At 43.0% G+C, this 25,562-nt stretch overlaps 1 protein-coding gene across 1 annotated transcript; it reads right to left on the reverse strand.

Moving 5' to 3' along the window:
• Positions 1-1,115: 1,115 nt before the first annotated feature.
• Positions 1,116-23,351, reverse strand: fgf19 (fibroblast growth factor 19). The gene is made up of 4 exons (XM_086008494.1): positions 23,123-23,351; positions 4,179-4,459; positions 3,102-3,205; positions 1,116-2,740 (listed from the first exon to the last, which is right to left on the reverse strand). Exons 2-4 carry the CDS (start codon positions 4,444-4,446, stop codon positions 2,441-2,443), a joined length of 672 nt encoding a protein of 223 aa, XP_085864620.1. The 5' UTR covers positions 4,447-4,459; positions 23,123-23,351; the 3' UTR covers positions 1,116-2,440.
• Between the last annotated feature and the right edge of the window lie 2,211 nt (positions 23,352-25,562).

The raw sequence follows: 25,562 nt of genomic DNA on the forward strand, positions 1-25,562 counted from the left end.
GAGAGAACTGCCGATGGGAAAGAATAAAAGGAAGAAACCAGGAAATCTGTTTAGCAGAAAAGGGATTACCTGAGCTATGTTTAAAGATAAATATTGAAAAACTCTGTATAAATGTTTTTATTCATTCTTGGGATAGAGTACAAAAGGCAGGAAGTTATGATGAACCTCTATAAAACACTGGTTCGGCTACAACTGGAGTGTTGTGTCCATTTCTGGGCACCGCACTTTGGGAAGGATGTGAAGGCCTCAGAGAGGGTGCAGAAAAGATTTACAAGAACGGTTCCAGTGATGAGAGACTTCAGTTACATGGATAGACTGGAGAAGCTGGGGCTGTTCTCCTTAGAGCAGAGAAGGTTGAGAGGAGATTTGATAGAGGTGTTCAAAATCATGAGGTGTCTGGACAGAGTAGAGAGAAACTGTTCCCATTGGTGGAAGGGTCCAGAACCAGAGGACACAGATTTAAGGTGATTGGCAGAAGATCCAAAGGCAACATGAGGAAAAACTTTTTTACTCAATGAGTGGTTAGGATCTGGAATGCACTGCCTGAAAGAGTGGTGGAGGCAGACTCAATCATGGCTTTCAAAAGGAATTGAGTACCTGAAAGAAAAGAAATTTCAGGGCTTCAGGGAAAGGGCAGGGGAGTGGGACTAGCCTAATTGCTCTTGCATAGGGCTCGATGGGCCAAATGGCCTCCTGCTGTGCTGTAATGATTCTATGAGATGGGCCTCGCTAGCTAGGTCAGCATTTATTGCCCATGCCTAGTTGCCCTTGAGAATGTTGTGGTGAGCAACCTTCTAGAACCATTGCAGTCCATGTGGTGAAGGTTCACCCACAGTACTGTTAGGTAGGGAATTCCAGGATTTTGACACCGCGATGATGAGGGAGCAGTGATATACATCCAAGTCGGGATAGTGTGTAACTTGGAGGGGAACTTGGAGGTGCTGGTGTTCCCATGCACCTGCTGCCCATGTCCTTCTAGATGGTGGTGGTGGTGGTGGGTTTGGAAGATGCTGTCGAAGAAGCCTTGGTGAGTTGCTGTAGATAGAATGTACTGCAGTCATGTATATATATATATAAAGGAATGTAAATAAAGGAATGTAGACAAAATGTTATGGGATGTTATGTACATTTTATTTTAATTCACAAAAACATACATTTCTTATTGTTTAGTCACAATATGGAAGTATAAAATGAAACCTATGGAGGAAATGGCAGATTGATTCCATCAGCTGACACCAGCAATCACTTGTCTATTAAAACTGTTCATTAAGTACAGACTCGTCAAACCTTCACATGTAACTGCAAGTGATTTGTTTGCTTTTATTTATTAATCATTCAAGCAAAAAAAATACAACTTTAGTCCTCTATGAACACAGGTTCACTTAACTGAATTACACAAAACTGGAAAAAATGTATAAATATATGTACATAAATATAGTAACAAAATAGAAGGAAACACTGTATTCAATAAGTTAATGATAAATACCTTAGTAATGGTCAAGTGCTTTTTTGGGTGAATTCACAATCTCTTTCTTTCATGCTAAACTCCTTCAGATTCAACTCGTATATTTTACAACATCAGATATTTTGTGCATATATAATGTTACAGTTCCAGTTTGTGAGGTTTTTGTTATTAAAGTTGTTCCACGCTTGTCCCGGGGATGCGGCCTTTAAGTCCCTCTCTCACAACAGTAAGTTTCAACTGCACAATTCCTCCCCACTATTTTCCTCAGAAAGGTAATTTTAACTAGGTGAGGAGATTTAAACTGCACTCTCCATCTCCTCCAGTAGGAGACACAGGTTAAACTGCACTCACCATCTGGCAGAGAGAGTTTAAATTGCACCTTCCATCCTTCCTCCTAGGGTAGAGGTTTAAATTGGTGCCTTCTATCCCTGTTCCTCGGATAGAAGGTTTAAACTACACCCTCTCATAGAAGAGATGGTTTAAATTGCTCCCTCTATCCTCTCTTATAGGAGATGGCTTAAACTGAACCTACAATCCCTCTTCCGAGTACAGGAATTTTAAACAGTAGACTTCATCCCCATTCTTACAATAGGGGTTTACACTGCACCCTCGATATCCTATTGTACGATGAGAGTTTACACTGCATCCTCTATTCCTTTTCCCAGCAGAGGTGCACTTTACATGTGACTATAACATTGCAAACCCCAATGCTGCCGGCACATGCACTCATTCAGTCCTTCACTCTTATTGGAGTCAGACATTCATGATAAGAATCCCTTCTAAAATGAAGGGCTCAGGCACCAGAGTTACCCGCTTTAAAAGCTTGAAAGTGGCCAAACAGACTCTTGATAATCAAGACGCAGCACAGCACAGTACCTCTTCAGCTGGCGTGCAGAGCAAGGTAACAACGCCGCAGGCAGTCCCAGATTTAGTATCAAAAAGGTGCAGTGCAATCGTGGGTCGAAGAAAACGTATTCATCTGGCTTCATATGTGAAATCCAGAGGGTCCATGCTGTTGGTCTGAATGACTGAAGACGGGACCGAGTCGAGTTCGGAAGTTTGGCCGGAATCGTCGACGGGGACCGGTAGGAGTGGGAGCGTGTTCCGTATGGGCAGGAACTGAGAGAGCGGGGGGAATGCCCTGCCCCTTGCCTGGGCTCGCTGTCTCCTGCTGCTTAAGGACACGGCGGCCCCATGCCTTTCCGACCAATACAGGTTGTAGGTGCCAGACAGCAAGCGCTCTTTAAATGAACAGTCACCTTCATTGTATGAGAGCTATATATATATAAAAAAAGGAAGAGGGAGAAAATACAGAGAGAGTGATCAGCCAAAGCGTTTCCATTTATTCTCCACTGACAGCTGACAAAAGTGGCGCCCAGGGGCTGCCATGTGGCAGGTCAGTGAACCCTGAGGTCAGTAACCCACAATAGAGCTGCTGCTGGTGCTGGGATGCTCAGATAAGGAGTCATTGCTCCAGACCATTAGGTAATTGTTTGGAGAAATCATTGGTAAAGTGAGCGACAACCTCCTCCCCACCCCCCAGCACTGCAATTGCTTATCTCGGTGCAGGGTCGGTGAATTTGCAGCATTTTTTATGGTCAAACAGAAGCAAGCTCAGATAGAAGTGAGGACTTACCGAGCCGAGGAGCCTGCCGTCGCTTCCCATGCACAGATAGCGGCCGCTGTGATAGCCTTTAATCGCCACCACTCCCGGGGCCACTGCCCTGATCTCAAGAAGACCTGGAACACAAACGCAACCGGTCAACGCAGGCGAACACTCGGTGCAAATTCCTTAATTCCTGCAGCTTCCGAAGCTCCGGTTTCAAAAAGTGATTTTGGTCGATTCCCGGTGTAAAACCGATTCTTATTTCTGAACGGTATCGTTTTAACTTTTTAGTTTTCTAATTCGAAGTGTAAAACTGAAGCTGAACCTTTCGCGGTCATATTCAAACATGCTGGGAGAGGGGGAGGGGTTGTTACAAAGTTGGATTTAAAAAAAATTAAGTCATAAAAAAGAACCGATAGGAAAGAAACTTTCTGATTTTACAGATCTTGGGGGAAAGTTAAGCAGTTCTGTGACAATCCTCACCTGCTCCCCTCCCCAGCATGTTAAAGTTAGCATGCATATCATTAAAACTTGGGAACAGCCCCACACACACACACACTTACAAAGGTACCGCCCTTTAACTGTGAAATTAAGGAGCAATTTAGCCCAACAAATTTCAAATGAACAACAATCTGAGAGACACCTTTTCAACACAGCACATCGAAAGCCAACCCCGTTGCTCATCCCCCACACCGCTCTCTCTTCCCCCTTTCAAGAACTCACCTTGAAAGTTGTCAACAGCAAAATAAAATGTAAAACAAATCGTCACGTGTGGCCGCTGCCTGGGTTATTTTGTAAATATCTGATTGCAGCTGCTTGCTAAAAGCGCCGATATTTGTGCGATCCACGCCAGTTCGCTTCCTGAAGCCAGATTTCATTCATTGTAGAGGTGGAAATCTTAATATTCCCTTTCCCCCTCCCCCCCCCCCTAATCTGTGTACTCTTTTGATAGGACCAAAAAACAAATTGACTGTAAATTAACAAAACTTCAAATAAAACTTAACAAATCCCCAGTCTGTGTAACACTAAATAACCCCCCCCCCCCATGATAATCCAATTTGTTGAAAAGCTACCAACCAGTCTTTTAACAGAACACATATGACTTACTGTGTGAGCTCCGTTGGCCGCTGCCGTCCACCGTGCCATCCTCATTGATCCGCAGGTGGTAGCTGAGAAAGCTGCCTTTGCCGGATTTGGTGTACAAGTGCGTGAACCTCACGGTTTGATCCCAGCCAGAGTTCACATGCGGCCCGGCATCTGGCAAAGGCATCGAGTGCCCCACCATTGCAAAGGGCAGCCCGGCCAGCAGCACAGCGGTGTACAGCCTGCTCACCGCCGCCCACATCTTGAAACGGTCCAGCAGGTCGAGGGACATCTCCCGGCGACTCCTGACAAGAAAGAGACTTTCAGTGGCAGCGACAGGCGAAACCCGCTTTCTCTGATCTCTTCCCCCTAATGCACTGACTTACAGACCTGGGACTCAGCCTTTTAAAGGTTCCAATCGTTATCAGTAAAATCGATACGCCTGCTCCCAAAAGAATTATTTCAAATTCAGTCACAATAGTATTTTTTTTAAACAAAACGCCCGCCCACGCAAGTATTGTACATTGATTGCATCATAGAGTGCCAGGGATATCCCAACCTTGAGCAACTTTTTTTTTTAGCATTACCAACACCTGCGCTGTAGTTTATCTAAAGAAAAAAGTAACGGTCGTAAATGCTGCGACCTGCGGCAAAATCCCAATTTATCGAGACACTTGCGGGAGAGAATAAAAACGACACAACCCATTGCAATAATCAAGAGTTTGTGTGTTAATATTTTGTGGGGCATGTGTGTTATGAAACTAGTATAATAATCCGAATGCTTCATTCTAACGAGTGGGTTTCGTGAGGTTACTATTGGACAAGAAAACACTGTGAAAGTTTAATTTCTGCAAGGGGTGGGGAGTGAGAATTGTTGATTTAGTGGAAAGCAAAAAAAAAGATGCAATAGTTTTATATATTTCTATTTTTTTTCCTTCCAAATATGAACACAAAATGATCCGGAAAGAAATCTGTAAATCCTTCCCGATTTTGTTCGTAAGTCGTTGCACTTTGTGGAGAGTAAGACACACACACACACTCTGGGCACTTTGTGAAAGACTCTTGTCAGACTCTTATTTCTCAACACAGCCTCCTGAGGGCGCTGTGTCACCACTCTGACAAAGTGGTGAAAGATGCACAGGTTAAAGAGGCAACGACCTCGGTGTGTGGAGCAATGTTGATACATTCTGACCAGGCTTTTCCTGTAGACAAAATTGTTTCTCCACCCCGTACTGTCCTTTTTTTTTTTGGTGCGGGGGAGGTGCTCCATTTCATCATATATATATATATATATATATATGTTCCATTGTTCTCAAGGATCGAAGACACTAAGGAAATTATGGCAAACATTAAACTTGAGATTTTCGTGCAAATTGTGTGTGTACCAAAAAAAAACCACACCGGTGAATACAAGCAGTGTAAAAGAAAAGCAAGTCACGTTATACGGTTTAAGCTTCTTCTCTTCCCTTGTCTCTGGTTTGCCTTTGATTCTTCTGTGTTCCTCTTTGATTTTTGTCTCTTCTCTTTGATTCTTAGTCTCTTTGCTTTTCTCCTTCTTTGTTTTGGTTTTCTTAGTCTCTGTCTCTTTGTTGGAGTCTCTTTTATCTTGCTGGCAGCCTTCTCTGTTTACATAGATCATCTTGTTCACTCAATGCCATTGATTTCCCCTTTCCTTCCGCTTGACCACTCTGTGCATCTGTCTCCCAAACCTGTGCCTCCCACTTGCCCACTCAGTACTTCTCCCTCGGATTCCCCCTCCCGAGTCCTGCCTCCTGCATCCATAATTGGTCTCACTCCTCTCCCCGGGCCTTTGTTCACTTCTTGACGATCCGGTCTGCCTGGGCATAAGGTGGATATTTCTCTCTCCATATGTATTAATGCTTTTGAAGGGCCCATCCTTTTCCCACCAGCAGCAGACTGAGATTTCTACCTCAGGAGATCTTTTCTCCAGCAACTTTCTCTATCCCTAACACATTTCCTGTAATTCCCCCACTTCTTCTGGTTCCAGAAGAGTTCATTGATAATCAGGACAGACTTCATTAATATTTTGGACATGTTCTGCCTAGGATGCATGGCAATGCATGATATCCATTTAATTTTTAAAATATTTGTTCACAGGATGGCAAGGCCAGCATTTATTTCTCATCGCTATAACTGAATGGCTTGGTAGGCCATTTCAGAGGATGGTTAAGAGTCACCCACAGTGCTGTGGGTCTGGAGTCTGGTTAAGGGCAGCATATTTCCTCCCTAAAGGACATTAGTGAACCAGATGGGTTTTTATGACATAACAACAGAAAACGCTCCAGCGGATTTCCAGCATCCGCAGTATTTTGCTATCGTATATGGGTTTTTATGACTATTAGCTTTTTATTCCAGTTAATGTAACTGAATTTAAATTCCCAAGCTGCCGTGGTGGGATTTTAACTCATGTTCCAACACCAAATCATTAGTCCAGGCCTCTGGATTACTAGTCCAGTAACATAACCACTATGCTACCGTACCCTTAATATGACAGCATGTTCATATTAGACAACTTTAGCTTGACAGCACTTGTAAACTTGCACCAAAACATCCAGCTCATTTTCACTCATTTTAAAAATATCTCTCTCTAATTTCACCCCCCCCCCCCCCCCGCTTCACTTGAAACCTCTTGCTGGGGTGTGGTTCCACAGGTGCTGCCCATCCTTAGGTACATGGCCCACCTGGTCATGCTTCATGTTTGAGTCTAGGTAGTACATAGAAATTCATTGAGGTTACAACACAGAAACAGGCCATTCTGCTCAACCAGTCGGCATGGACTGGTTGGGCCGAACGGCCTGTTTCTGTGCCGTATATCCTATGTAGTTCATGTCAGAGTTAACCTCCATGCACGCAAACAGTTTTAATCACATTTACCCACTCTGCTCCCATATCCCTTTTCATTCATCCACCTATTCAATCTAATCTTGAATTGTGATTACTGTCAGATTATTTGACTTGAAAGTGTTCAGTTTGAAAGAAAGAAAGACTTGCAATTATATACTGCCTTTCATGACGTCCCACAGCACTTTACAGCCAATGAAGTACTTCTGAAGTGTAGTCACTGTTGTAATGTAGGAAACGCAGCAGCCACTTTGCACACAGCAAGCTCCCACGAACAGCAATGTGATAATGACCAGATAAACTGTTTTTTGTGATGTTGATTGAGGGATAAATATTGGCCAGGACACCAGGGATAACTCCCCTGCTCTTCTTCAAAATAGTGCCATGGGATCTTCTATGTCCACCTGAGAGGGCAGAGCCTCGGTTTAACATCTCATCCGAAAGATGGCATCGCTGACAGTGCAGCACTCCCTCAGTACTGTACTAGGGTGTCAGCCTAGAATTTTGGTTACAACCTTTTGACTCAGAGGCAAGAGGGCTACCAACTGAGCCAAGACTGATGCACTTTGGCTCAGCATTCCTGTCTCTGAATCAGAAGATGGTAGGTAGAAACCCCAGTCCAGGATGTGAGAATTTAATCTCAGCTGGCAATTGAGTGCAGTACTAGGGGAGTGCTGCACTGTTGGAGGTGCCATCTTTTGGATGAGATACTAAACCAAAGCTCTGTCTGCCTGTTCAGGTGGATGTCAAAGACTTTATGGCCAGGAGCTCTACCACTGTCCCAGCCAAAATCCCTATCCCAGGGAACTGAAGCCGATAGTAGTGCTCCAGATTAGTCATACATCAGGTGTGGACAAAATTGGCTTTGGCTGTGATACCCCTAAAATCCAATAACCTAATAACACTCATTGTCTAGGCTCATGCTCATGAGGCGACAGGCACTCATGCAGTCTTATTCCAGCATGGGACAGCAACTTTAGGAAAGGAGGGAAGAAAAAACTCTGTAAATACTATTTGATGTTAAACTTTGAGAGAAGCTATCACTACAAGGGCCCTAGGTTCATCTTGTGAGTGAATGACACATCAACCACTGATGCATTTGAGGCCAAGCAACAAATTCATTCCTATTGATTATGTGAGACAGCTAGAACGTCTGACTGATGATGTCTGCGAGCATAGAAGGTGGTGATTGTGAACTTTGTAAGTAGCAGTTGATAATAGACCTAACGTAAGCTAACTGCTCAGCCAAGTTACGTTCTATGATGATAGCAAAATAAAGGGTTTCGACCTGAAACGTTGACTCTATTTCTCTCTCCACGGATGTTGCCTGGCCTGCTGAGTTTTCCCAGCATTTTCTGTTGTTATTACGTTCTATGATGCTAGGATGTAATATTGCTAGGCAGGTGGTGTAAGCCACCTACATGATATTGAAAAGAATTTCAGGGGCCTTAGAACTCTAGGCAATCTTCTGCTGTCCCAAAGTGTAGAGCGAGACAGGCTGAGAGGATAACTTCTGATCCAAATGATTGCTATGTCGATTCATGTTTTACAGGTACAATAACAGGCAACATCATCCTGTTGTGAGTTGCTGCTAGAGGATCCTGCAACTGATTCAATAGCCTTCTGGTCTTTTTTCCTGGCTATACTATTGCCTTGGATGTAAGATGTTGAGTCTTCTTCTTTCTCTGCATCTTCTTCATCGCCTTTGTTTCCCTCCTCAGTTAATAGATGGCATCTTCTTCAGAGAAAGAACTGCGAATGAATCATTGCTGTAAATATGAAAATATGATTTTGGAACATATGACTGATGAATAAGTCGCGCAAGTGGACCACACCTGGTTATACTATTGCCTTGGATGTAAGATGTTGAGTTTTCTTCTTTCTCTGCATCTTCTGCACCTGGGTGGGCATCCAGGCCAGGGAAATGGCCTGGACCTCTGAATATGGGTGAATATTGTAGGGGCTGGGCACCCTGTCCACCCCCAGATAGCTGGTGGGTGCTGAGTTTCTGGCAGGCTGGAGCAGGCAGATGCCTGAGATACACCCATAGTAGCATGTGGTCTGCCAATACAACAACAACAACAACAACTTGTATTTATATCAGTCAAAAGAAATGCGGTGGGGTCAGCACTGGTGTGCGTGATCTCGATGTAACTGCCAGGAGGCAGGCCTGAAGATTCCAGGGCCTTTTTATTTTGGTGCGCGAGCAACACCACAGCAGGTGACCTAATTTAGAAATAAATATAAGTTACTAAATCGTTTATAGAGATGGACAATGAAAATGTGTTCATCACTAAACAATTTAGTAATTAATTTTCATTTCTAATTTATTTCATCTGCTGTGTGCTGCTTATGAACAAATTACCAGTTAGAATCAGATTTAACGATTCCTTTGGCATGCAATACTTGTGGGAGAATTAACAGCATTCGCTGTTATTACCCCTTTGAAACTGACGGCAACTTCAGGATGGAGCGCATGCGCATCTAAACGCAGAAATCCTGAGGTTGCAGTCAGTCATTCACTGCTTCAACACTGGCTGCGCTGTGCCATCCCCCCCGCCCCCCCCCCCCACCCACCCCCCCACTCCATCATAGCTGACAATCAGTGTTAGCAGTGAAATCAGTGAAGCTGATGAAAACGTGGGCGTTTCCACGGTAATATCACTGTTAAATACCCCACTAAATCTTAAGCCTTGTTGGAATAGGTGTAACTAGGGTTTTAACAGCGTATTGACTGCTAAACATTATGTCCCCGAAAAACTAATTTAAATTTTGTAAAGTGTCCAGTCTCTCCATTATGATTAAAATTATAATTTTTTAAGAAACTTTATAAACAAGTTTGTTCATGATTATTTTAGGTTCTAGCCTATCCCCACATGAGAGCCCCAATCTTTGTTTTGCTCTCTGTAACATTTTTAGAACGTCAGGATAAAAGCAGGTTCTCGTTTCCTGCTCCCCTGTCTGTGAAAATTCTGCATTGTGATTGGCTGCTTAGCCAGCTTGTTGACGTTGCAGCTGATCGCGGTAGGGAATACCCACTGTCAAATGCTGCGATCTCCTATGCGTCAAAAAAAAAGCAAACTTCTCGCCGCAGAGATCGCGAGACCTCCGTGGGCAGCTTTGGTCAGGGCCAGTGGCAAAAGCCTTTGCTTCGCAAATTCCGTGCCAAAATCTTTATCTGCGGAACAACAGATAAATGTAACCCCACTATTTAAAAAAGGTGGTAGAGAGAAAACGGGGAATTAGAGACCGACCTCGGTAGTGGGGAAAATGCTAGAGTCCATTATAAAAGATGTAATAGCAGAGCATTTGGAAAACAGTGACAGGATCGGACAAAGTCAACATGGATTTACAAAAGGTAAATCGTGCTTGACTAATCTACTGGAATTTTTTGAGGATGTAACTGGTAGGGTAGATAAGGGAGAACCAGTGGATGTGGTGTATTTGGACTTTCAGAAGGCTTTCGATAAGGTACTGCATAAGAGATTAACGTACAAAGTTAAAGCCCATTGGATAGAGAACTGGTTGGCAGACAGGAAGGAAAGAGTTGGAATAAACGGGTCTTTTTCCAAGTGGCAGGCAGTGACTAGTGGGGTACCGCAGGGATCGGTGCTAGGACCCCAGCTATTCAAAATATATATAAATGATCTAGACAAGGGAACTAGATGTAATATCTCCAAGTTTGCAGACGACACAAAGCTGAGTGGGCGTGTGTGCTGTGAGGAGGATGCAGAGAAACCCCAGTATGATTTGGACAGGTTGGGTGATTGGGCAGATGCAGTATAATGTGGATAAATGCGAGGTTATCCACTTTGGTGGCAAAAACAGGAAGACAGATTATTATCTGAACGGCAATAGATTGGGAAATGAGACCTGGGTGTCCTTGTGCACCAGTCGCTGAAGCTAAGCATGCAGGTGCAGCAGGCGGTTAAGAAGGCAAATGGTATGTTGGCCTTCGTAGCGAGAGGGTTTGATTACAGGAACAAGGATGTCTTGCTGCAGTTGTACAGGGCCTTGCTGAGACCACACCTTGAGTACTGTGTGCAGTTTTGGTCGCCTTATCTGAGGAAGGATGTTCTTGCCATGGAGGGAGTGCAGCGAAGATTCACCAGACTGATACCTGGGATGGCAGGAATGATGTATGAAGAGAAATTGGGTCGATTAGGCTTATACTCGCTAGAGTTTAGAAGAATGAGAGGGGATCTCATTGAAACTTATAAAATTCTAACAGGACTAGACAGACTAGATGCCAGAAGGATGTTCCCGATGGCCGGGGAGTCCAGAACCAGGGGTCACAGTCTAAGGATAAGGGGTAAGCCATTTAGGACTGAGATAAGGAGGAATTTCTTCACCCAGAGAGTGGTGAACCTATGGAATTCTCTACCACACAAGGCAGTTGAGGCCAATTCATTAAATATATTCAAGAAGGAGTTAGATATTTCTTAAGGCTAAAGGGATCAAGGGATATGGGGAGAAAGCAGGGACGGGGTACTGAATTTGGATGATCAGCCATGATCTCATTAAATGGCGGAACAGGCTCGAGGGGCCAAATGGCCTACTCCTGCTCCTATCTTCTATGTTTCTATGTAACATGGACACCAGAATAATTTTAAAGAACTCTCTTGAACACCCAAGTGAATGGAATCTCCTGTGTCACCGGTTAAGGTTTCCGTCCAGTAAAGTCTGCTCCTCAGTAAAGTTGAAGCTGTTCCCTCTGCGCCAGTGCTTATTCCAGTCCATGGTTCCATTCCTTTTGGGAAAATAGTTGCAGTTTCTTACTCTCCTTATGTGTGAGTCACTGATGCTAAGTCGTGCACCTTGATTTTGGGAATAATTCGGTTCGATATTTTTCGCAACATGCAACAAATTTCCAAAGTCGTTTTGTGTCACACGAGTTTATGCGTCAACAGTTGATTTAGCTACATGTCGCCACTACAGCACTCTAAAGGGGCTTGGCAGTAATAAAAGCACGAAGCTGGATTCAGCAAAGAGCTTGCTCTGTAATACCCTCTCTACAATATAAACACCTTAGCATGAAACATTGCCATCACATTTCCGTTTCCGTTACCAATCTGTTTGGGAAGCAGCTAAAGTAAAGCAGCTTTCCTGAATAGAACAAAAAAGGAGCTTATCTTAATTCCTATTCTATTTTTCCCCAATTAAGAATCTACCATTAAAACAAGAAAGACTTGCATTTATATAGTGCCTTTCACAACCTCAGGATGTCCCAAAGCGATTTACAGCTATTGAAATACTTTTGAAGTTTAGTCACATTTGTACATGTGTACAGATTTTCTGTTGCATGATTTCTTCAAGCTTTTAGTTGTAATGGAGAATTTTTCAAAATACAAAGTAATTGGTTCACTCACTTTTGTTTGGTATAGACAGTTAATAGGCCAGAAGTCATACTCTGTACTAGAGCAAGTACTTTCGTGTAGTGGTTATGGTGCTAAAATAGCTACTTGGAAGTCATAAGTTCATATCGCAGGCTACGACATTACATTTAGCAAATCTAGTAATTGTGGGCTGCCACCAACAAGAATAACTATGAAAGCTGTTGGTTTGTTGTAAAATCCCGACTGGTTCACTAAAGTCCTTCAGGGAAGGAAATCTGCTACTCCTCTACCTGGTTTGGCTTGCATGTGATTCCAATCCACACTTAGTGGCTGTCTTCTAATGCCCTTTAAAGTGGTCTAGCATCCACCACTTTCTCCAAGCAATTAGGAATGGGCAATAAATATGGCCAACATCACTGACATCCTGAGTAACCTAGGCTGTGAATGCGATAACATGGTTAATATGGCCAAAAGGGTTGCTACTTTGAAAGGAGTTAACAGCAAGCTATTCAGTTACAGGAATGAATGCAATGGAGAACTTGGAATAGGATGTACAATTTCTGTACCACTGAATCCACAATCTACAGGATAAAATGCTCAAAGTCTATGATTGAAGTATAATAAGAGATTGCTGGTTTCCACACATCTAGTTCACTATTAATTATCCACATATCTAACCCATTATTAATTATCCTCATGTCTAACCCATTATTAATTATCCACGTATCTAACCCATTATTAACCACCCACCTATCCAACCCATTATTAATGTTCAGAAAAATCATAAATCAGCAAAAATATAGGCAATGATTTGTTGATTCTTGGTTGGATTCATGACAGTTTACATTTTTATTTCTTTTAGTAAAGTTGCTGGATTGTGGATAATATTCTAATGGTACGTTGTTGGTACATGAAATTTAAATAAAAGCATTTAACTCTCTTGAACAATTTAGTAGGTCACGGCTTATTGCCAGTCAGGGCACTGCCTAAAGGGATGCAGTGCTCCTAATTAACCTTTTGTACAAGTTGTAGCTTTCATTAAATGCAAGCATCATGCCACTATTGTGGAAATCAATGTGGATGGGATGGCATTTCTGATGTGAAGCTATTGACAGCTGGACAGGCAATTGTTTTTTTTAATGTGTTTTCCTGAGAATTTCACAACAGCAAAGGGCAATGGGTCTCTGGTCAGTGTCCCCATCCACATCAATCCTCTTTGGAGCCACTTGCACGCATGCTTGTTAACACACTATCAAAGATAACACACTATCAGCAGCCTGGGGTTAAACACCAGCGGGTAATGGTCTGTTGTATGAATTTGTCACCAGCAGCTAAAGATGATTCAACTTGACAAGCTTTAGTATAATACTTGATCTAATAGGCTTTCAGTCAAACATAATGAAAAAGTGAGATTTGCACTGATCCCTAATCAGATTGACCAACTAAGGAGTCATTGTTGATCAATTAAAGGCCATTTGAAAGAAAAGGTACACAGCAGAAAAAGACCAGAATGGGAAGCTAAGCAGGTTCTACAATGAGGCTACATTGAGCCAGGCTCATGACTGGATTATAAGAGTTCAAGTCCCAAAGGTAACTTCAGAACATTAATAAAAAGGTAAACAGGGTTACAAAGGGTTGTTTTATCTGTTTGTTTGCTTAGAGTGAATTTGGCAGCAATCATGAAGAAGCCATGTATTTAGATGGTGTTTGGGCACTCTTTTATGGTAGATGTTGCCAAGCACTAAAATGGAGATCTCCAGTGCTAAGGCCTAGATAAGTTTACAGCTTTTGGGCTTATTATTACTGTTAGCCCATAGAAATGTGTGATTTATTTAACTTCAATAACTTTTCCAGGTTTATTTTAATTGCTGCCTGTGACTCTTGTGGCTTCATAGCAACAGTTTTGATGTAGAATAATGAAAGGTTTAGAAAATTATTAAAAATAAGTTTGTTGTGGGTTTCTACAATGCTTCTCAGTCCATCAGAACCCTTCTTTATTCTTACCTATAATCTAGTTTATAGTAGCAGGTGAAAGTATTTTCCTCTGTGTTGTACGTAATCTCCAAGACTCTCCCCCATTATGTGCTGGAACTGTGAGTGGTCAGCTGACAGATGAAAGACAAGAGACTTCACTCAAGATGAATGAAAGGGTATCCAAATGCTGCTGTAAACTTTGTAAATGTTGTTTCATGCACAAAGACAGAGATAGAAAAGGCCTTCCCTCACTTCAAAGCACAAAGAGGAATATTTAATACTTATTACTTTAAAAGCAAAGTTGCTGTTAGCCGATACTCTGCAACTTCAGTCACTGTACAGAGCAAAGAGAAGCTAAAGCACATGTTATGAGAGGTCAGGTTCAATGTACCTGTCAGCATGCCATGAGTTTCACTAATACCACTTCCGATTGGTCAGAAGGCCCATACAATCTATTATTTTCAATAGTAAAGGTTATTTAGTTAATATAAGACTAATATTGATTAGGAATAACCATGAAGGAACATGGAAGAGAAGTTGGTAAGTTATAGATGATGGTGAGCCGTCCTGTATTCTTTTATGAAAAGAAAAAATAAAGAAAGACTTGCATTTCTATAGCCCCTTTCATGACCACCGGATGTCTCAAAGCACTTTACAGCCAATGAAGTACTTTTGGAGTGTAGTCACTGTTGTGATGTGGGAAACACGGCAGCCAATTTGCGCACAGCAAGCTCCCACAAACAGCAATGTGATAATGACCTGAAAATCTTTTTTTTTGTTATGTTGATTGAGGGATAAATATTGGCCAGGACACCGGGGATAACTCCCCCGCTCTTCTTCGAAATAGTGCCACGGGATCTTTTACATCCACCTGAGAGAGCAGACGGGGCCTCAGTTTAACGTCTCATCTGAAAGACAGCACCTCCAACAGTGCAGCACCCCCTCAGCACTGCACTGGAGTGTCAGCCTAGCTTTATGTGCTCAAGTCCCTGGAGTGAGACTTGAATCCACAACCTTCTGACTCAGAGGTGAGTGTGCTACCCACTGAGCCACAGCTGACACTTATGCGCAAATACTGCATGCATTTGTTTGGATGAAGTTATTCTTCTGGTAAGTGCATATATGGCTCGATATTATATTTCAATAATAAATTTATTGATGTAATTTTTTTGAGGTATTTTAGTGTTTGAGCAATAACGTCTTTGGTGTTTACTTTGAAGTTTGTCTATCTTCACTGAACATCAACTGTTAGATAGGCCTGGATTAAGCCACCATTAAATCAGCTAACAGAAACAAAGCCTCATAAATGCCAATAGAGGGTATGAACACACGCACATACTGCAGATACAGGTTCTGCGGCACATCAAAGTGTTTGTTTTTGTGCCACACACATTGCTCTGAATCTTCACTCCACATTGACGATGGTACAGTAACATCTCACTGAGAAGAATTGCCACAAAGCATTTACATTTGATAAAATTCAGTGAAGGTTTGTCAGTGAAATATAAATGTCATGCATTTACAATAACTTGACTTTCTATAGTGCCTTTAATGTAGTAAACCTTCCCAAAGCGCTTCACAAGAGAAATATCAACAAAATTTGACACCGAGCCACATAAGGAGATATTAGGACAGGTGACCAAAAGCTTGATCAAAGAGCTAGGTTTTAAGGAACGTCTTAAAGGAGGAGAGAACAGCAGAGAGTTTTAGGGAGGGAATTCTAAAGCTTAGTGCCTAGGCAGCTGAAGGCATGATTGAAAATGATAGAGCAAAAGAAATCAGGGATGCGCAAGAGGCCAGAATTGGATGAGTGTTGTAGGGCTGGAGGAGTAGATTTAGTGGAAATATTTTTATTATTTAACCTTATGGGACAGGCTGGATGGACCAGTAGGTCGTTTCCTGCCTATCATTTTTCATATGTTTGTATTAAACATTGTGAAAGTCAGAAGGGTCAAAAGCAGTTGATTTGCATGTAGTTGTGTAGCCAGAATGTACTATCAACCAGGTTTATTGCCCCCACTCCCCCGCCATGAGTTAGACCACTTTTTGATCAATTGAAATGCTGTGTCGTACATGAATCCCAGTCAATGTACAACATTATAGTCTAGATATTGCTGTGCTGATATTAGGATATGAATACCTAAACATTCTTTGCTACTTTAACGGAGACATTAACCAATTTATAATGGAAGTAAAATAGCAGACACAGGAATGCGATATGAACACGTTAAGCTGACAATATCTGTTGATATTGTCAACAGTAATTTTCAGGCTGATGTGCGTGCCTTCCATTTTAGAAATGTTCTTAAGGGTTAATGTACTGGCATTCATAACAGCTGACTACCCAGAGACTATTAGCAGGACCTACATGACATCATTAGTTCTGTTTGATCATCTGGGTGGCTGTTGTTATCTATGCTGGCGTGATTGAAAGTAATTTGTTTGCGATGCACAATCCAATGTCCATTTGGGAACCTTGCTGCTTGATGATCCACATCTGCTCCAGGGCAAGGACTGCATGCGGCACCATTAACATCAATTAAGATAAAGACTCCCTTCAACAGGTACTAGAGGCTACGGCGAGTAACAGAAACTGCGTACACTTTTCCATTGTTGTGCTGCCCCCTTCACCCTGAGCAAGAGTTAAAAGCCCTCTTCAAAAGCAATTTGTCAGCAATAACAAGCTTTGTTTCCCTCTTGCAGAGAAAATCTCAGGAGATCAATCTGAATGACTATCCGTTTGTGGTGGCATTTTGTTACATTTATCTTATTAAAGGAGGAAAACTCAATAAAAAAAACAATTTACACCTGGTCATTAATGGCAAAAATGAACCATGTGCCAAACCTGAGAAAACAAGGGACGCATGACTTATGAAGGCCCATCACACTTAATGGTTTATTTCTCTGTAAACTAAAAGAACATCTCACATTTATATAGCATCGCTCACAACCTAAAGATGTCCCAAAGCGCTTTACAGCAAGCGTTTTTGAAGTGAAGTCACTGTTGTAATGTAGGAAATGCAGCAGCCAATTTATGTACAGCAAGATTCCACGAGTGGCAATGTGATAATCAGCAGATAATCTGTTTTAGTGATGTTGGTTGAGGGATAAATATTGGCCAGGACACCGGGAAGAACTCCCCTGCTCTTCTTCGAAATAGTGCCGTGGGATCTTTTGCGGCCAGTTGAGAAGGCAGACGGGGCCTCGGTTTAACGCATCATCCGAAAGACGGTGCCTCTGACAGTGCAGCACTCCCTCAGTACTGCACTGGGGTGTCAGCCTAGATTATGTGCTCAAGTCTATGGAGTGGGACTCCAACTCACAACCTTCAGACTCAGAGGCGAGTGTGCAAGTCCTGTGGCTCCCTGATGGCTCGGTGAGTTTTATCCAGCGAGTAGCTGAGCCATACAGACAAGGAAGGTCCCAGAATACATCCCTGGTCTATACTGAGTTAGCTGATGTCAATTGAGGCAATGGTAACGGCACTACAATTAGCTTCAGTGTTCCTGGGCTAGGAAGAGGAATATCAGTCACGGCAATGAGTTCTGATTGTGATCGAGTACCCTCTATTGAAAGTGGGCGACAACAGGTTCATGCTCTGCTTTGATGTCTCCACAGTAAAAGAGCCCGACATTGACTGTCAAAGCTCACAAATGAATAATGGCCAATTAAGTGAGGTACAGCAAGGTGACTAGTGTTTATGCAGCAATGAGCATAGGGAAAAAAAATTGGTGGACAAAATCCAAAACCTTTTTTTTGCTTATGAACTACCAAGATCTCCGACAAGAGCAGGTCAGAGACTGGGTATTCTGCGACGAGTGTCTCACCTCCTGACTCCCCATAGCCTTTCCACCATCTACAAGGCACACGTCAGGAGTGTGATGGAATACTCTCCACTTGCCTGGATGAGTGCAGCTCCAACTACACTCAAGATGCTCAACACAATCCAGGACAAAGCAGCCCACTTGATTGGCACCCCATCCACCACCTTAAACATTCACTCCCTCCACCACCGGCGTACCGTGGCTGCAGTGTGTACCATCTACAAGCTGCACCACAGCAACTCGCCAAGGTTTCTTCGACAGCACCTCCCAAACCTGTGACCTCTTCCACCTAGAAGGACAAGGGCAGCAGACGTATGGGAACACCACCACCTGCAAATTCCCCTCCAAGTCACACACCATCCTGACTTGGAAATATATCGACGTTCCTTCATCGCCGCTGGGTCAAAATACTGGAACTTGCTCCCTAACAGCACTGTAGGAGTACCTTCACCTCATGGACTGTAAGAAGGCGGCTCACCACCACCTTCTCAAGGGCAATTAGGTATGGGCAATAAATGCTGGCCTTGCCAACAACGCCCACATCCCAAGAATGAATAAAAAGAAATCCTTTGGTCTGTCTGTTGATGGTTTTTTGTCTTCTCTTTTCTTCCATTTACTTTGCTAAGCAGGCTCATTACTGGGACATGATCGTATAGAATAGTATTTCTACATTGCATCATACAAAATGTAGTACAGCGAATCACATTCCCAAATTTTGACTTTCACCTTGGTCACATGACAGCCCACTGCCACAAATGGACTTCCTTTAGCCTGAACTATTTTACATTTACGTTCAGTGGACAGGTAACTGTAATTTGCATTAGTGAGAAAGTTTTATCTCTGAGATGAAGAGAAATTTCTTCACTCAGAGGGTGGTGAATCTTTGGAATTCTCTACCCCAGAGGGCTGTGGATGCTCAGTCGTTGAGTATATTCAAGACAGAGATCAATAGATTTGTGGATACTAAGGGAACCAAGGGATATGGGGATTAGGTGGGAAGGTGGAGTTGAGGTAGAAGATCAGCCATGATCTTATTGAATGGCGGAGCAGGCTCGAGGGGCCGAATGTCCTACCCCTGCTCCTATTTCTTATGTTCTTAATTATATTTGTTTGTGAAGGTCCCATTAAATGAATATGCCTTTTACATCAAAATAAAAAAGGATACTAAATATCATTCCATGAGATATGATTTTTATTTCTGGGGGTGAGACTGATTGTAACCAATTTCCAACGTTGTTACTTGTGAGTTACAGTCAGTCTCATGAGAGGAAATAAAAAATGTATTTCATGTGGAGGCAGTGGGTTTTCTGTTGCTAAAGTTGCTCCAGTGGTATATGGATGTTGAATGTGTTTGATTAAAATTTGTTTTCTGCTATTTTGGCATAAAATTAATGCATTGATGCCTCTGCTAAAATAACAGAAAAAGGCATTTCAGACACATGTGCCAAGTGTTCATACATAGGTTAGTGTCCCACAGAGTAATTTCACGGCCATTGTGTTTGGGGGGGGGGGGGGGGGAGGGGGTGGGTTTAGACATTAACTTCTTTAAGGATCTCAAAATTTCCTTAAGCTAGAAAAGTGGAGAAAACCATTCAGTGGCATCACCAAACCACTGCGACATAGCAACTGTGGTAATGTAGGAAATATTTCAACCACATGCAGACGGATATAAGTACATTGACAAATGCTCTAGACAACTGTGGGACTGAGTTGCTACAGCATGTTGCCCCTTTAGTTGAGGTGATGCATACACTTGTGAAATTTAATCTCTTCCATACTTTGCCATATCGAAGACCACCTTGAAGGGAATGTTGGACATCATCTCATGCACCAGAGCAAACAGCTGTTTTAGAACCCCAATCAAAATTCGTCATCAACTGGGCGGAGCATGCACCATTCAGTTTTTTCCAGGTCTATGGCGGCCTAAGCAGTGGTCCTTAAAGGGACCTCTGGAGGCCACCCACAAAAAAGTTAAGTAACTTATTTATACTTTCATTTCTGTGGAGCCAGGAGGAGCAGGTGCCTCCGGCTGGTCCCACAAGAATACTGCAGAGCGCTGCCGGCCTGGACTCACCCGCACCACACCTCCCCACCTCCGGTTTGCCTCCTCCAGCAGCTAACTGCAGGCCAGCTCGGCATCGGAGCTGGCCGAATTTCATAAGGCCCCGATTGGCGTCCACAGCTTGCCGGCTTTATGAAATTGAGGCCCAATTTCCAACAAGCCTCGGATCAACACCTTCGGGCGTGCCTTCCATTTGCAACGTCCCTTTCATGCCGATTTTGACGCTACTCCAATTTCTCAGCAGTCGTTTCTGTATAATGCGGTGATGTAACATTTCCAGCAACTTTGACGTGATTTTAGAACTGTGGGTCAGAGATGTCTCCTGCCAAGACACCAAGAATTAGTGATTCAGCGGTGACGATCCTGGTGGAGCAGGTGAGGCTCCAGGGATAGGTCCTCTACTCAAATGGCAGAAAGGTGCCCAGGCCAAATGCTGCAGCAGGGCTGGAAGGAGGTGGCTGAAAAGGTGAACACTAGAAGCATCATTCCCAATACATTGGTACAGTGCCGGAAAAAGTTTAATGACCTTCCCAGGCCAGCAAAGGTGGAAATGGTGGCTTGCTATCTCATTTTCTCAGGATAATGATTTGCCACACCACAACCTACCTCCCAAGCACTCCAAACACTTCCCTCCCCCCTAAGTGCTTTTCCGCCAATCATAATAGGATACTGCACCAACCTTCCATCCCATTATAGTCACACACTCACCTAGTGCCCTAAGAACAGTCATTCTGCTTTTACCTGGTAACAACTCGAAAGCATTTCATTCTTCTGTTAATTGCCTTCACACTGGAGCCACTTTATTTTGCACATTATTTTGCTCGTAACTTGCTGCTTCTCCCTCTCAACATGCTCCCTATATGAAGCAGCCTCAAACATCTGCACAACCCTTACCAAGAACCACACACTAACTCACTCCCACTCTTCTAGTGGGACACGCTCGCTCGCAACACCAGAGCGAGGAAGGCTCCATACAAACCTTCAGTCAGATAGAGGAGGAAGGCGTGGATGTAATTGAGGTAGGCAGGCGTGAAGCATTGGCGATGTTGCGGCTGGTTAACAAGTGCAGAACCACTACCGGTGGTCACAAACCAGCTGGACAGGAAGGGAGTGAAAACCTTTGCGGGTTTATGAAGGTGACAAGTTCATTGGCAGGAGCCCTGAAGGCCACATGGGTGCAATCAATGGCACTTGTGAAAATCCTGCAATATCTATAAAACCCACAGTCCATTCCTGCTGGCTCCTGGGATCCATGGGGAGGAAGAATAGTTCATTAGCCCTCACATAAGAGTGCACCTGTGACCTGATGTATATTGTCAACATATATTGCATATGCTTTCAGCTGCAGTCTGAAATTATCCTTATGCCTTGAAATTCAGGGCTGTGGTCACCTTAACTTTCACAGGCAATACAGTACCCTAGACACAAAAGGCATCAAGGGGTATGGGGAGAGAGCGGGAATATGGTATTGAGATAGAGGATCAGCCATGATCATATTGAATGGCAGAGCAGGCTCGAAGGGCCGAATGGCCTACTCCTGCTCCTATTTTTCTATGTTTCTATGTTTCTAAGTACCAGCTGTGGTAGATTTCATGGGAACATAGGAACAGCAGTAGGCCATTCAGCCCCTCGAGGCTGTCCCGCCATTCACTTAGATCATGGCTGATCTGTAGCTCAACTCCGTTAAGCTGCCCTGGTTCCGTAACCCTTAATACCCTTACCTAACAAAAATCTATCAATCTCAGTTTTGAACTTTTGAATTGACCCCCAGCCTCAACAGCATTTTGGAGTTGCAGCAAAGGCGTTGCATTCATACAGCACCTTATCACATCCTCAGGATGCCCCGATGCTCTTCATGTTCAATTCATTATTTTTGAAGTGCAGCCACTGTTGTTTCATAGGCAAACGTGGCAGCTAAGGTCCCACAAACAGCAAATGAATGAAAGACCAGTGAAGTTATTTTTTGCTGCTATTGGTTGAGGGCTAAATATTGGCCAGGGCGCTGGGAGGACTCCCTGCTCTTCTTCAAATAGTGCAATGTCATCTTTTACGTCCACCTTAACAGGCAGACAGGGCCTCAGTTTAACATCTCATCTGAAAGATGGTACCTCCAACAGTGCGGCACTCCCTCAGTACTACACTGAGCTATCAGCCCAGATTATGGGCTCAACTCTGGGGCCCACAACTTTCTGACTCCAAGGCGAGAATGGTATCGGGTGTACCAAGCTGGAAGTTAGCCCCCAACATTTGCTCAAAAAGAGTAGTACGCGATTTACAATAAAGAGCCAATCACTGCGGCATATATGGAAATTGCCAAAACGTGTGCATGCCAACAATGTCACAGAACAGAATGTACAGAAGGCGAATTAGCTCGAATGTCCACTTGAAGTTGTTGTTTTGACCAGTCCCATTTGTACATTTATTTCACTATAATGGCCCGGAATTTGCGGTCAGGATTAAAACTGACCGCCGCTGCAGAAATCCTGAAGTTGCGGTCTGTCATTCACAGCTCCGACACAGGCTGGGCTGTGCCCCTCCCCTACAGAACCGGCAATCAGTGTAATCACCCAATTCATTGAAACTGACGGAAACTTCAGCTCTTCCGCAGTAATTACACTGTTAAATTCCCCACTAAAAGTTAGACCCTAAGGAATTAGGTGTAACTGGGATTTTAACAGTGTATTAACAGGTTAAGGGTCTGAAAAACTAATTTAAATTTTACGCAGTGTGAAATCTGTCCATTTTTAATAAAAATTAACATTTTTAAGAAGCTTTTTTTTTAAATTTAATTTTTTTAAAGTTTCTCCATCTTTATTTCAGGTGTGCCTTTTCCCCATGTGAGAACCCCAACCTTTGTTCTGCTCTCTCTAACATTTTTTTAAAAAGTTAGAATTTTAAGGGCATACTCACTTCCTTGTTCGCTGTCTGTGAGAATTCCGCTTAGGCAGCTTGTTGACATCACGGCAGCTCGCACTAACCTCCGTTGATTTGAATTGAAGGTCGGAAAACCCAAAGTTCTCGACACCGGGATCGCGAGATCCTTGTGTGAAGCGCACTTCAGGGGGCCAGCGGCGAACGCCTTCGCTTCACCGCTGACCACAAATTCTAGGCCATTATGTTAAGTAAAGAAAGGACTAGCTTTTATATAGCACTTTTCACGATCTCAGGACGTGCCATAAGAACATAAGAAATAGGAGCAGGAGCAAAGTGCTTTTCAGCCAATGGGGTACTGCTGAAGTGCAATTACTGCTGTGATGCAGGAAACGTGGCAGCCAATTTGTACACAGCAAGGTCCCACAAACAGCAACGAGATAAATGACCCATTAAACTGTTCTAGTGATGTTGGTTGAGGGATAGGGAGAACTCCCCTGCTCTTCTTCAAAAGAGTGGCATGGGATCTTTTACAGCCACCTGAGAGAGCAGGCGGGGTCTCAGTTTGACGTCTCATTCAAAAGATGTCACCTCCGGCAGTGCAGCACTCCCTCAGTACTGTACTTGAGAGTCAGCCTAGATTATGTACTCAAGTTTCTGCAATGGGTCTTAGAACCCACGGCCTTCTGAGTCAGGGGTGAGAGTGCTACCCACTGAGTCACGGCCGACAGAATTGCTTTTTTTTATCTTCTTGTTAGCATTGAGGGACAAAAATAATTGATGACTCTTTTTAATTATCAGACATTTGTATAAAAAAAAAACAATTTGATTAATTACCAAATTAGTTATTGTGACCATTGCCCAAAAACAAATGTTGCAATCCTTTTTTTTTCCTGATTACATTCGTGTGAGCGAGCCCCCTCTAAACAACTCAGAACAACTGGGGCCAGCCTTCTCTGAAGCGGCCTCTTTATGATCCCATTATGAAATGGAATGCTGATTAACTCCAAAAGAACATTTCTTCCAGGTGCACTCAATATACATATTTAACCGCCACCGGCACCAATCAGAAGGTAGGGTAAGTTTGAACATGTATCACCAGATCTGCACTCACAGCCGCACTGCGCTCAGTAACTTAGATGTACTTGCAGCAATTTTTTATTTCAATGATGATAAAATAAAATATAATGATACTTAATAGTCTTTTCTGAAGTTGAATAGTTGTTTTATTGCCCATATTGTCTGGCGGAGTTGTTTATATGTGTGATCATTAACTCTTGTAATGAGAGGAGACAGTTTCTCATGGGTCAGTTGCAGATCAGGTATACATGTGCACAAATGGGTGGAACAAGCTCTGTGTCTTTGATAAATTAAATATGAAATTTTCCCTGAAGCGCCTTATGAAATCTGGCTCTGGCAAGCAGCCAATGTGGTAGCATATTCTACAATTATACCAGGGCATGCTGCAGGATTGACATTGACAATGACTACACCTTATCTGATCTGTCTTCAATGCAAGTTTGTTATTTATAGCTGGTATGGATAAAAAGGTTCTGTTTATAGCATTTAACTGGGACATAATCTTACAATTTGAGCTAACATGTTAAGAAAACAATCCAGGAAAAACTATCTTTCACAAAAAGGGTTGTGAGAATGTGGAATTCACTGTGCATGAAGACCAGAGATGCAAAGTAAATTGAGGTGTTTAAAAGGGAGATATATACTGGCTTGGGAAGAAATGGCATTAAGGAATATGGAGAAAACAGCAGCAACAATAACTCATGTTTACATAGTGCCTTTAATGTTGAAAAACATTACTGCGGTGTAAGGAAAAACGGATGTTACTCCAAAGAAAGAGAAGAAAGAGTGGTGACCAAAAGCTTTGTCAAAGAGGTGGTCTTAAGGAAGGTATTAAAGGAAGGCAGGGAGGTGGAGAGGGGCAGGAATTTAGTGAGGGAAATTCCAGAGAGTGACATCTGTGCAGCTGAAGGCATGGCTGCCAGTGTTGGGGCTATGGGAGGGGGAATGCATAAGAAGTTGGAGTCAGAGGAATGGAAGGTTTGAGGAACGGATTGAAGCAGGTTACATAGATAAGGAAGGAGAAGGCCATGGAGGTATTTAAAAACCTTATAAAGAATTTTAAATTAAAGTATCTGGGGGCTCAGAAGCCAATATAGGTCAGCAAGGACAAGGATGATGGACAAATAAGACTTGGTACAGGATAGAATATGACCAGAGGCTGGGTTGAGCTGAAATCTATGGATGGTGAAGGATGTGAGGCCAGCAAGGCAAACATTGAAGTGGTTGTGTCTGGAGATGATAAAAACATGAATCATGGTTCTTCAGCTGAGGCTGAAATAAGCAGGGAATTGATATTAAAAAGATTGGTTAAAAAGTTTGCCATAGCCGATGAAGATGGTAGAACGAGCTTGATGGAATGAATGATCTACTCCTCTCCCTTTGTATCCAGTCAAGTTAT

The sequence above is a fragment of the Somniosus microcephalus genome, chromosome 15 (assembly GCF_052327205.1).
Source record: "Somniosus microcephalus isolate GS21.2 chromosome 15, FLI_Smic_1.0, whole genome shotgun sequence".
Taxonomy (NCBI): domain Eukaryota; kingdom Metazoa; phylum Chordata; class Chondrichthyes; order Squaliformes; family Somniosidae; genus Somniosus; species Somniosus microcephalus.

Excerpts from the sequence above, each read along its gene's own strand:
- fgf19 (XM_086008494.1), bottom strand. The coding sequence starts at position 4,446 with ATGTCCCTCGACCTGCTGGACCGTTTCAAGATGTGGGCGGCGGTGAGC. Across the intron at positions 3,206-4,178 it reads CGGCCAACGGAGCTCACACA|GTCTTCTTGAGATCAGGGCA; the intron begins GTAAGTCATATG and ends TTTGTGTTCCAG. Across the intron at positions 2,741-3,101 it reads ACGGCAGGCTCCTCGGCTCG|CTCTCATACAATGAAGGTGA; the intron begins GTAAGTCCTCAC and ends ATATATATATAG.